Consider the following 13179-nt stretch of genomic DNA (forward strand, 5'->3'; position numbering starts at 1 on the left):
ATCCTCTGATATCTGTGAGGAGTGAAGCCGAGCGTGTAGATTAAGGACGGCATCTGGCCACCGGGGTGACAACACCAGCACGGGTCACTGGACGTTGCCACAGTAACCACCACTCTGCCTCTGTCCAATAGCTTTTAATGCCACATTTCCTCAGCTATTGCACCGAATATTGCCATGACCTAACTACATCAATAACTTAACACGGTAGACTTGGCCTACAAATATGAAAGAACTGTCCAGCCTCCAACAATATGTTGTGTCTTCTTCTCCCCTACTGAAAGCTATGTGGTTATCTAGACTAGAGTGTGGCAGTTAGATTCTTGCTGTGATTGACAGATTACACGTTTATAGGGTAATAGATTATGGGTCTGGTCTGGAGGGCAGGGCTGGAATGGGAGGTGGTGGCAGATTCAGCGAGCCAGCATGACTTTCCATTTGTTTCTAATGCACTATCGTCTTCCCCAGGAAAGTATGTTGGCCTTTCCCTCTATACACAGTTTGGCTGGGGCTACAATTCCATGTACCTTGAGTGAGAAGCAGTCCAACAGGGAGCAGAAACCTCCAGAAGATTGAATTCCCCATCTCTAGACACTATGGCCCACTCATTCTGGAGGAAGAGATAGTGCATCTTCTACTAAATATGATCCATGACAACACAGAGAAAATACAATATAGGTCTAGATTTACAATATAAAAACAGAAGACTTATAGAAGCAGCCTAATGACCGCTGCTGGCTTTGCTACTCCCCGACGTCCAATCAATGAGGATAAAGCTGAGGCTCATTACCATAAACAGGAAGCCTATTCCAGCGAAGCAGGCAGCCTGCGAGAGAGAGGGAGGCAGAGGAGCGGGAGAGAGGGAGAGAGAGATAGAGAAAGAGGATGAGAGAGAGATAATGCACACAGTTGATAACTCTGTCACTGAGTTTCAGCCTTCATCCACTCAAAGTGATTAAACCACCATTATTGTAGTCTGGGTCCTGTGTACCAATTTCTTTACGTTAATTATGATATTAGTGTGGCATGACATTAAAACTGCATTACTCACTCAGCACATATTTCAAATGGATACTGAATGGATGAGTGAATACATTTAATCTGCATCATCTATATTTAGCACGTCAAACATTGTTTCAGCACATAATCTTCAGGCACTCTCTCTGTAGATATTCTAATCCTATTGAAAGCTCAGTCAAATTCCAGTAGCACTTTTTAATAACTCCACATAATAAAGCATTTATAATGGATTAGTAAATAGTTTATTTATTATTTATTAATCATTACGCCGTTCATGAGATGTTTAATATAGGTCCTTATAAACCATTTACTAATCATTGGTTACGTATTTTTATGAGTGGCCTCGTCTAAAATGTGTGCTATTTATACTTTAGAAATACTTTATAAATGTTTTGAGTGACCAGTGGAATTTCTCACAAAAAGATGGACATGGCATTGGTAGACGTTTCAGCAGTACCCGATGCTCCTTAAGGTCTCAAAATAGCCCAGAACATATAAATGGTAAAAGAATAAGCACACAACACAGGATGTTAAAGGAAACATGTTGAACATTTAATTCACAAAACCTGTTGTGAAACAACTGTTGCAAGGGCTTAAGGAAGAGTTGTAATGTGAAAGTTTTTCTAATGTTGTCAACCTGGCGAACGCAAACTAATCATTAAACATGGAGATGTAGTTACACACAACAGCTGTCCGGACCGACCATTTTTTCTGTAGTGGATTTTTATTCCTTCATTACTACTGATATGTGATCTAGGTGGAGATTTTACATGTCTGATTTGCAGGTAGAAATGTTACATGTATAACATTTAAACTCTTCCTGTGCTTCAGTCATTTAACCGCAGACTATTTTCACACATGGCTTTGTTTGGTGGCACCTTTACTGGGCCTCTAAAGGTAGTAACTCTTTAAATGTAATGGCAAAATAATTTATTCAGATATTTATTTCCTTTCCTCATAAGCAGTCTATGGACTGCTCTTAATCTCTCGTGGACAGATTCTGCTTGTAAACCGAAGAATCGTTTGAGAAGGGATGGAATGCGTAGGCTAATGAGCAGCAGTATTTCGGGTATTTGGGTTTTCGTCACTGGATTATATGGACATCTGATTCACAAACACATTTTACCATCTCTACCGGTCGCACCACTCAAAAGCTAGCAATAGAGCATCGCAAACGTGGACATTCACCCCTCAAATGTATTCAACAATGACCTGGCGTTGAGCTGAGGGCAACTGTAAATTCAAATCACTATTCACCTCTGTAAAGGATGTCACGCTGCTTAGGACCACTTACTCCTGATTTTGGCGTATACCGAGCTCGAACCTGTCACGTTCCTGACCTGTTTTCTGTTAGTTTTTGTATGTGTTAGTTGGTCAGGACGTGAGTTTGGGTGGGCAGTCTATGTTTTCTGTTTCTATGTTGGTTTAAAGGGTGACCTGATATGGCTCTCAATTAGAGGCAGGTGGTTTTCATTTCCTCTGATTGAGAGTCATATTAAGGTAGGTGTTTTCACACTGTTTGTTTGTGGGTGGTTGTTTCCTGTGTCAGTGTTTGTTGCGCCATACGGGACTGTTTCGTTCGTTCATCGTTTTATGTAGTCATTTTTCCTGTTGTGCGTTCTTCGTGTTTTATGTAAGTTCGTATGTTCAGGTTTGTCTACATTCGTTTTGTTATTTTGTTTATTATCAAGTATAGTTCGTTTTTCGTCTTGTTTGAATAAATATCATGTCATTTCACAACGCTGCAGTTTGGTTCAATCCCTGCTCCTCCTCTTCGGATGAAGAGGAGGAGGAACGCCGTTACAGAACCACCCACCTCTCCAGAACCAAGCAGCGCAAGTTCGAGCAGCGGCCAAGAGATCAGGACTCATGGACTTGGGAGGAAGTATTAGAGGGAAAAGGACACTGGGCGCACATTGGGGAATATCGCCGCGCTCGTGAGGAGATGGAGGCAGCGAGAGCCCAACAGCGGTGGTATGAGGAGGCAGCTAGGAGACGTGGCTGGAAGCCGGAGAATCAAGCTCAAGACCGGAGATATGAAGGTACTCGGCTAGCAAGGAAGCCCGAGAAGAAACCCCAAAAATTTCTTGGGGGGGGGGCTAAGAGGTAGTGGGCCGAGGGCAGGTAGGAGACCTGCGCCCACTTCCCAGGCTAACCGTGGAGAGCGGGAGTACGGGCAGACACCGTGTTACGCAGTAGAGCGCACGGTGTCTCCTGTACGTGTGCATAGCCCGGTGCGGGTTATTCCACCTCCCCGCACTGGTAGGGCTAGATTGAGCATTGAGCCAAGTGCCATGAAGCCGGCTCTACATATCTGGCCACCAGTACGTCTCCTTGGGCCGGCATACATGGCACCAGCCTTACGCATGGTGTCCCCGGTTCGCCTACATAGCCCGGTGCGGGTTATTCCACCTCCCCGCACTGGTCGGGCGACGGGGAGCATTCAACCAGGTAAGGTTGGGCAGGCTCAATGCTCAAGGGAGCCAGTACGCTTGCACGGTCCGGTATTTCCGGCGCTACCTCCCCGCCCCAGCCCAGTACCACCAGTGCCTACACCACGCACCAGGCTTCCAGTGCGTTTTCAGAGCCCTGTTCCTCCTCCACGCACTCTTCCTATGGTGCGTGTCTCCAGCCCAGTGCCCCCAGTTCCGGCACCACGCACTAAGCCACCTGTGCGTCTCCAGAGCCCTGTACACACTGTTCCTGCTCCCCGCACTAGGCTTGAAGTGCGTGTCTCCAGTCCGGTGCCTCCAGTTCCGGCACCACGCACCAGGCCTACAGTGCGTCTCAGCCGGCCAGAGTCTGCCGTCTGTCCAACGGCGCCTGAACTGTCCGTCTGCCAAGCGCCGCATGAACTGCCCGTCTGTATTGAGCCTTCAAAGCCGCCCGTCTGCCATGAGCCTGCAAAGCCGCCCGTCTGCCATGAGCCTACAGAGCCTTCCGCCAGACAGGAGCCGCTAGAGCCTTCCGCCAGACAGGAGCCGCTAGAGCCTTCCGCCAGACAGGAGCAGCCAAAGCCTTCCGCCAGACAGGATCAGCCAGAGCCATCCGTCTCCGCAGCGCCATCTGAGCCATCCGTCTCCGCAGCGCCATCTGAGCCATCCGTCTCCTCAGCGCCATCTGAGCCATCCGTCTCCCCAGCGCCGTCTGAGCCATCCGTCTGTCCCGAGCCATTAGAGCCGCCCGTCTGTCCCGAGCCGTCAGAGCCGTTAGTCAGTCAGGAGCCGCTAGAGCCATTCGTCAGTCAGGATCTGCCAGAGCCGCCAACCAGACAGGATCTGCCAGAGCCGCCAACCAGACAGGATCTGCCAGAGCCGCCAACCAGACAGGATCTGCCAGAGCCGCCAACCAGACAGGATCTGCCAGAGCCGCCAACCAGACAGGATCTGCCAGAGCCGCCAGCGAGCCATGAGCGTCCAGAGCCGTCAGCCAGCCATGAGCGTCCAGAGCCGTCAGCCAGCCATGAGCGTCCAGAGCCGTCAGCCAGTCATGAGCTGCCCCTCAGCCCAGAGCTGCCATTGATCCAGAACTGTCCCTCAGTCCAGAGCTGTCCCTCAGTCCAGAGCTGTCTCTCTGTCCGGAGCTGCCCTTCAGTCCGGAGTTGCCCCTCTATCCTGAGCTACCTCTCTATCCTGACCTACCTCTCTGTCCTGAGCTATCTCTCTGTCCTGAGCTACCTTATCCCGGTGCTGCCCCTTATCTCAACGGTACCCTTTAAATTAAGTGGGTGGAATAGGAGGGTGGTCAGTCATAGGGGGAAACGTAAGCTGGGATTGACTATGGTGGGGTGGGGACCTCGCCCAGAGCCTGAGCCACCACCGTGGTCAGATGCCCACCCAGACCCTCCCCTAAACTTTGTGCTGGTGCGCCCGGAGTTCGCACCTTAAGGGGGGGGTTATGTCACGTTCCTGACCTGTTTTCTGTTAGTTTTTGTATGTGTTAGTTGGTCAGGACGTGAGTTTGGGTGGGCAGTCTATGTTTTCTGTTTCTATGTTGGTTTAAAGGGTGACCTGATATGGCTCTCAATTAGAGGCAGGTGGTTTTCATTTCCTCTGATTGAGAGTCATATTAAGGTAGGTGTTTTCACACTGTTTGTTTGTGGGTGGTTGTTTCCTGTGTCAGTGTTTGTTGCACCATACGGGACTGTTTCGTTCGTTCATCGTTTTATGTAGTCATTTTTCCTGTTGTGCGTTCTTCGTGTTTTATGTAAGTTCGTATGTTCAGGTTTGTCTACATTCGTTTTGTTATTTTGTTTATTATCAAGTATAGTTCGTTTTTCGTCTTGTTTGAATAAATATCATGTCATTTCACAACGCTGCAGTTTGGTTCAATCCCTGCTCCTCCTCTTCGGATGAAGAGGAGGAGGAACGCCGTTACAGAACCAGGGACCTCTACTTTACAAACACACGTGACCGTCCTCACTCAAGCGTCTCTACCGGTCGCACCACTCAAAACACACCAATTGAGCAGCACAAACATGGACACTTAAGGCTGTGGAGTAAATTTCACACTTCTCCATGTGCCACACAAGGGTGGAGACTTTGCAAACCGTAACTCACAATTTCTAACACGTATGGACCCAGAATTTAATCACGCAGGCTCAGCTGACCAAATGATGCAAGATTTTATTTCTGGGTGAACCGAGATAGAGTACCACAGTATGAGTTGATACACCCATAAAACCTAGCTGTCTTTTAGAAACATTTAAAATAAGGGCTGTGATTCGTGTAGGCTTATCCTGGCATGACGTTTTGATAACCGTGTAAATCTCTCTTGGACAAGGTGACTTTTTCAATATATTTGCCTGTATTTGTGTATTTTTCTATAACTATAACAACAGTGTGACTGTTTTGGAATAAACTGTTCAATATATTTTGTTAGACATCCTCTGTAAACATCCTCTGTATTGTGTGCTAATTGTTTAAACATTGATATGTTCTAGGCTATTTTGAGACCTTAACCCCCTAAGGTCGATGTCTGCGCCCGGTGGAAATCTAATTAGCGTACTAAAAATATCCCCATAAACATCTGTCAGTTTAAGCTAGAGATATATTTTTATTGCATTGGATGCGTCTCAATCCACCGCATCCACGTATGTTGCACTTCCACATCTACGATAAAAGGTGACAGAGCTAGAGTTTGTCAGACCATGAGGCATCCCGAAAATCGGTCTTCTCACAAAATCTTCTGTAACGTCCGAACGGTTTGGCCTAAGATCTATTATGACCCCTCTATGGAAAGGCCTCACAAGACTCGTCTGAAGGTCCCCCGGTACCAGTTGAAAAAATGTATGGAAGTAAATATGGAGACTGTTTACTGCCAAAAATAAGGGGTTAAATATCTCAGATATAGTGGAGACACTTCAAAACAAACCTCCTTTACATTTTTGGGGGGGACTATCTGTTCCACATAGTGAGTCTGTTATTCAATGCATTTGGATGGGCTAATAGCAGTATGGCCCAAAAAAAGAATTCATCAAATAATTTATCTTTTTATTTTTGTGGGATACTACAAGGGGTCTTACATTATAAATGAAATAGCAAAATGATCAGTTGTAGGATCTTCTTAAAACAATTATATATGTTAGCTTAGTAGAATCCACCCCCTCCCCGGCTTAGACCATGGCGGTCAGTGCCGTTTAAGATGAGGGAGGCCGATTGTTTTTCATGAGCATGGCCTTATTTCAATTTTAGCATAATGGATGACTGTCATTCATATTCCATTCACCCAGTTCAATGTAACAGCGATAGGTTTAGGCTACTACATGATACTCAAATTTTCCCTATACCCATCATGTGATTGCTACAACCTAGCATATGAATTAAAGTTTACATCGTAGGTGCACACAGGTTGAGAGACAAATTTGAGGTGACATTCAATACCGCCTTGCACACTCTTGCCTGCATCTTGCTGATATAGGGTGTAATCATTAGTCCAACAGTTGCAAACAAGAGTTTCTATTGGACAAATGCAGGTACATTTATCTCCGTTTTGTTCCATTTGCTTCCTTTTAAGAAACGTTTTTCAACAGAATCGGCAGAATGAATACACCCCTGATCACGCGTAAACAGAGTTTTCTCATAACAGCCACGCTGTATTGCTTCTTTTCCCTTTGCTTGTGGACTGCAATGCACAACAAATCAGCTGTATGCGTCCAGGTGAGAAAACCTTTCCAAGCCAAACCTTTAACAGCCTACATCGTTGTCACCATATTAGCTAAAGTAACGTCATAGTCAGCATAGCTAATAGGACTAACGCGTTAGTAAACCCACTACAATCATGCAGTAACGTTAGCGTACAGTCAGTAAGCAGTTACACCGGCAGACCTCGGTGGCAATAAATTTGTAATACCAAAAGCTTACCTTGACTTGGAAAAGTTACAGTGTTGTGTTGCAAAGTCATAGCCAGCTAGCTAACATAGTATCCCTCTGTTTGAGCAGGGTGTTAAGGCTAAACTAGCTGGCTGCATTTGCTAGCTAAGTAGACCATAGCGGTCTACGCACTCCACACTGCCCTTTCCCACCTGGACAAAAGGAACACCTACAGTATGTGAGAATGCGGTTCATTGACTACAGCTCATCACTAAGCTAAGGACCCTGGAACTAAACACCTCCCTCTGCAACTGGATCCTGGACTTCCTGACGGGGCACCCCCAGGTGGTAAGGGTAGGCAACAACACGTCTGCCACACTGATCCTCAACACTGGGGCCTCTCAGGGGTGTGTACTTAGTCCTCTCCTGTACTCCCTGTTCACCCACGACTGCGTGGCCAAACACGACTCCAACACCATCATTAAATTTGCTGACGACACAACAGTGGTAGGTCTGATCACCGACAACGATAAGACAGCCTATAGGGAGGAGGTCAGAGAACTGCAGTGTGGTGCAGTGTGGTCTCCCTCAATGTGAGCAAGACAAAGGAGCTTATCGTGGACTACAGGAAAAGGCAGGCCGAACAGGCCCCCATTAACATCAATGGGGCTGTAGTGGAGCGGGTTGAGAGTTTCAAGTTCCTTGGTGTCCACATCAACAATAATCTATCATGGTACAAACACACCAAGACAGTCGTGAAGAGGGCACGACAAAACCTTTCCCCCTCAGGAGACTGAAAAGATATGGCATGGGTCCCCAGATCCTCAAAAGGTTCTACAGCTGCACCATCGAGAGCATTCTGACCGGTTGCATCACTGCCTGGTATGGCAACAGCTCGGCATCTGACCGTAAGGCGCTACAGAGGGTAGTGCGTACAGCCTACTACATCACTGGGGCCAAGCTTCCTGCAATCCAGGACCTATATAATAGGCAGTGTCAGAGAAAAGCTCATAAAATTGTCAGAGACTCCAGTCACCCAAGTCATAGACTGTTTTCTCTGCTACAGCATGGCCAGAGGTACCGGAGCACTAAGTCTAGGACCGAAAGGCTCCTTAACAGCTTCTACCCCCAAGCCATAAGACTGCTGAACTATTAATCAAATGGCCACAGGCCTATTACATTGACCCCCCCCCTCCATTTGTTTTGTACACTGCTGCTACTCAGTGTTTATTATCTATGCATAGTCACTACACTCCTACCTACATGTACAAATTACCTCAACTAACCTGTACCCCCGCACACTGACTCGGTACCGGTACCCTGTGTATATAGCCACGTTATTGTTATGTTATTGTGTTACCTTTTATTACTTTTTATTTTTTACATTAGTTTATTTGGTAAATACTTTCTTAACTCTTCTTGAATCGCACTGTTGGTTAAGGGCTTGTAAGTAAGCATTTCACGGTAAGGTCTACACTTGTTGTATTCAGCACATGTGACAAATAATTTTTGATTTGAAGTAAGTGAAACTGAAACTGAAAAAAATTACAAACTCTATTTCTCTCTTGTTTCCCCTTCATTTTGGAAGAAATTAATTTGTTCAAAACCACATTTTACACTGCAGTGCTAGCTAGCTGTAGCTTATGATCTCAGTACTCGATTAATTCTCTGATCCTTTGATTGGGTGGAGAACATGTCATTCATGCTGCAAGAGCTCTGATAGGCTGGAGGACGTCCTTCGGATGTTGTCATAATTACTGTGTAAGTCTATGGAAGAACCTGAGAACCATGAGCCTCCTAGGTTTTGTATTGAAGTCAATGTATGCAGAGGAGGACGGAAGCTAGCTTTCCTCCAGCTACACCATGATGCTACCGCACGGAGGGCTGTTGAGGCTACTGTAAACCTTCTTTGTAAAATATTGTGTTTTAATCAGTTATTTGGTGACTTGATTATGTTTAGTTTGATCTAAATAGGATAACTTTTTTAATGTTTTACAATAAATAAATAAAAAATTCACTGAAGAGGATGGTCCTCCACTTTCTCCTCTGAGGAACCTCCACTGGGACAAGGCTAAGACTCTTATGGGTTAAAAAACAATAGTTAACAGTAATCTGCTGAGTTCTAGTAAGACATGACAGGAGTCTCTATAGCTGTAGGATGTAGGGGGGCGCTAGGAGACATCACTCACCAGGATTTTGGGGGTAGAGCGCATGGGCTCCTCCTCTTCGGGGACAATGCGGATGTAGAAGACAGCAGGGAAGATGAAGATGAGGCAGGGGGCAGATGTGGCACCTGAGGGAGGAGAGGACAAAAACACTCTGTAGCCATCATGTCAAACAACAAGATCTACAGAACCGTAGAATAACAAGAGCCCAAATTAACAGCGAGGAAGTAGCCTAGCGATGTCAGGAAAGTCACCAAAAAGTATTCTTTGTCTCCCTGACTGTCAGAATGACACCAGCAGAAACAAAAGAGATTCTATTCTAAAGTCTTTATTGGCATAGAAAGTGTTGAACTTAGTGTTAAACACAACAGATTACTATTCACCCAACAATACTCATGAAACTACTCAGAGTTGGGACAATAAGGTGCTAAAACTACAGCATACATGTAAAATGCATTATAATCCTTGATGAAAGGATTGAATGTTTCAGTTGCTTCGATCACAAGACTTTATAATTCCTGAGGTGATTTAAGAGCTTTCCCCTAAAATGTCTCCAAATCTGTCACTGTAAGTACAGTATTACGGCTCAGGGTTTAATGCATAGGGGATCAAATGGTCTAGGGTGTCACGCCCTGACCTTAGATATCTCTGTTTTTCTATATATTTTGGTTAAGTCAGGGTGTGACATGGGTAGGTACGCTAGTTTTTGTATGTCTAGGGTTTTTGTATGTCTAGGGGGTTTTGTATGTCTATGTTGGCCCGATATGATTCCCAATCAGAGACAGCTGTTTATCGTTGTCTCTGATTGAGGATCATATTTAGGTAGCCATTTTCCTCATTTGTGTTGTGGGATCTTGTTTTTGTATAGTTGCCTTGTGCACTGCAATACTGCACGTTTGTTAGATTCTTTGTTGTTTTGTTGTAAGTTTCACTATTAAAGAATGTGGAACTCTACGCACGCTGCGCCTTGGTCCGATCCTTTCAATGAACGTGACGTAGGGTGAAATGTAAGAGGCTATGATCATCACTATGCGAGGACCCCCCAGTTTATTGTAAGGTAACCGAGGGCAACTAGACCTCCATCTGTCTGTACAATGATATTAACTCTTAGCAAAGTCACAATGACAGTGCAGAAAGTTAGACTGCTTTATTACATAAAGGTTTGAATTAAAAGTGTATTCATGATGTTTAATTACTAATTGTTTAGCATTTTGGCCCAAATTTAAATGACACATAATATGTTATATTAGTCAATGTCTCACCTCATTAAACCACAAATCCTTAGTACCAAACGTAAGAATTTTTATCAAATCACCTAAATTCCTAAGCTTTTACTTACAGGCAGGTGTGCCCTTCTCTGTTCAATGAGGGATAATTCCAGGCAGCCTTGTGTCTGGGGACATACATTCTAGAGATGTGCATTTTATGAATTCCTACCAATGATGCCGAAGATGCCCAGGATGTTAGGGGCAAAGATGACCAGCATGTTGATGAGGGTGAGCAGGGTGACAGCAATGGCAATGTGGCGGGGCCAGTAGAATGTCTTGTTGGGGAAAAACAACTGCTGGATGGCTCTCCTTACCTGAGAAGACCACGGGGAGAAAAGCACAGTTACAACACTATTCTTATTCACAGACCCACACTTTCATCAAAGAGCAGAAACCCACTGCTTTAATATAGTAATATGCTGTTTTAACAGATCCCTTTGTCCAAAGTGACAGTGACATACATGTTAAGTATACATAGTATATATCTTTACTCTAGACATACACAGTTTCATTGAGCCAGACACAGTGTGTGTGATAAGAGGTAATACTCACAGGGAAGAGCACTATGGGGACGGTGAGTGTGACAGCGGTGAGCACGGCCAGACGGACACAGAGGATCAGGGTGTCGTACGGGTCCAAACGGCTGTAGGTGTGCAGCAGCTCTGACTCCACCTCACCTATAGGGGGCAGACACACAGGAGGAGGGCTTAGAGTAGCAGCAATAACCACCAACTCCAGAAAGAGCAGAAAATGTATTACAAATTATATGCAACATATCATCATCACATCAATGTTTTTCCATCAGAAGGCAAAAGAAAGTCTGGCTTACATGTTACATGCTGCTCATCTTTGTGCTCGGAGCCTTATATTGAAATATACTACAGTAATATACTGCTATGATTGTGCTTATAACAATGTCATAGAGTAGAATCACTGGCATATTACAAATTGGTCTGATATGAGCTACGGCCACCAGGAGGAGCAGTTACTTCATAATGATTCTCTGCCACTTTAAAAACAGCCTCTGAAGCCTAAAGGAGCTTTGTCCATGCAAATGAATGGCAAACGTGAGAAGTGGCTTTGTGTTAGCGAACTGAACTAGCCTGAAGCTCATGTAAAATGGGCCTGGGGGAGCATTATAATGACATGGAGGTGAGTGGGCCTCACCATAGAAGGTCAGGTATCCAAACAGAGCAGCCAGGAAGTACATGGTGTACATGACTACAATGGAGATGTTGGACACATGCTGCATCCTTTGCTTGGTGGGGCTGAAATCAGAGAATATTGGATGATGTGATGTCACACACGCTTACACACACACCACACCCACACACCAATATGCCCACAAAAAAGGCCAGTTTGAGCTTTAGGGCATTTCTGATTTGTTTGGGGGTTACATAAGATCCAAGACTCTTACAAAGGAATATTATATTGTGGCTGAACACATGTCAGATTGATCTAAAGTAGGATGATTATTCAGATTATCACCAGGCTAGCCATGCGTATTTACACATTACTGAGAATGCAAAGCAGTGTGCTTGCTATATGACACTGGCATATGAGTAGCCAAGCACAAAGTTGACATAATGATTTTCCTATCTGCAGGATGACTGAACTGAATTAAAGGGTCCGATAGTAAACAGCAACAATGTTGCATCCTGGGAAAGTGGTGCACCTACTTTTTGAGCTCGGTGTAGATGGGCAGGACCTCAGGGTGGCAGACAAAGGCAAACGCCAGGATGGGGATGGTGTAGGCAGTCTGGAAAAAAATTGACTGTGAAGTCACCATGGATACAGTGGCGCCAGCCCCAACCCTCTTACCACCAACCTAGTGTTTTACTGGCCATTAGGGCCTTGAAGCACACATCACACAGAGCAAATTATTTCCTGTGATTAACTTGGACCTGGCTACTGACCAACGTTTAGCCTGCTTAGGGATGCCTGGGCCATAAGTATATCAGCAGGAGAGACTGGTCTAACTACCCAGGGCGACTTGGGAAATCTCATGCATCTTTAGGGTATGCTGATTATGGGTTTGTATACACTAGTCAATAATCTACCGCTAATTCCCCAGTTTATGACTGACTACGCAAGACTACAACTGTACTGTTACTAATAGTACTGCATAATATGAATATCAAATACAATTGTATTTGTCACATGCGCCGAATGCAACAAGTGTAGACTTTACAGTGAAATGCTTACTTACGAGCCCTTTCCCAACAATGCAGTTAAAAAGTAAGAAAATTAACAAATAGATTAAAAGAAAACAGTAACACAATAAAATAACACAATAAATGAACAATAACAAGGCTATATACAAGAAGTACCGGTACCGAGTCAGTGTACTGGTGTACGAGGTAGTTGGTGTCACGGATCTTTCATTACACACACCTGTCCCCATTTCCCACGGATTAG

The 13179-nt window shown here is 45.0% G+C and overlaps 1 protein-coding gene across 1 annotated transcript in view; it reads right to left on the reverse strand.

Annotated features, from left to right (window-relative positions):
* Positions 1-718: 718 nt before the first annotated feature.
* LOC120025340 (sodium-coupled neutral amino acid transporter 3-like) overlaps positions 719-13179 on the reverse strand; it is a 40467-nt gene continuing 28006 nt past the window's right edge. Inside the window, exons 10-15 of the mRNA XM_038969876.1 lie at positions 12441-12520; positions 11929-12029; positions 11314-11438; positions 10931-11075; positions 9518-9621; positions 719-823 (exon numbers count right to left, since the gene is read on the reverse strand). Coding sequence (XP_038825804.1) covers positions 719-823; positions 9518-9621; positions 10931-11075; positions 11314-11438; positions 11929-12029; positions 12441-12520 — 660 coding nt within the window. The remainder of the gene's footprint in view (positions 824-9517; positions 9622-10930; positions 11076-11313; positions 11439-11928; positions 12030-12440; positions 12521-13179) is intronic.

This window comes from Salvelinus namaycush, chromosome 2, assembly GCF_016432855.1.
Source record: "Salvelinus namaycush isolate Seneca chromosome 2, SaNama_1.0, whole genome shotgun sequence".
Classification (NCBI taxonomy): Eukaryota; Metazoa; Chordata; class Actinopteri; order Salmoniformes; family Salmonidae; genus Salvelinus; species Salvelinus namaycush.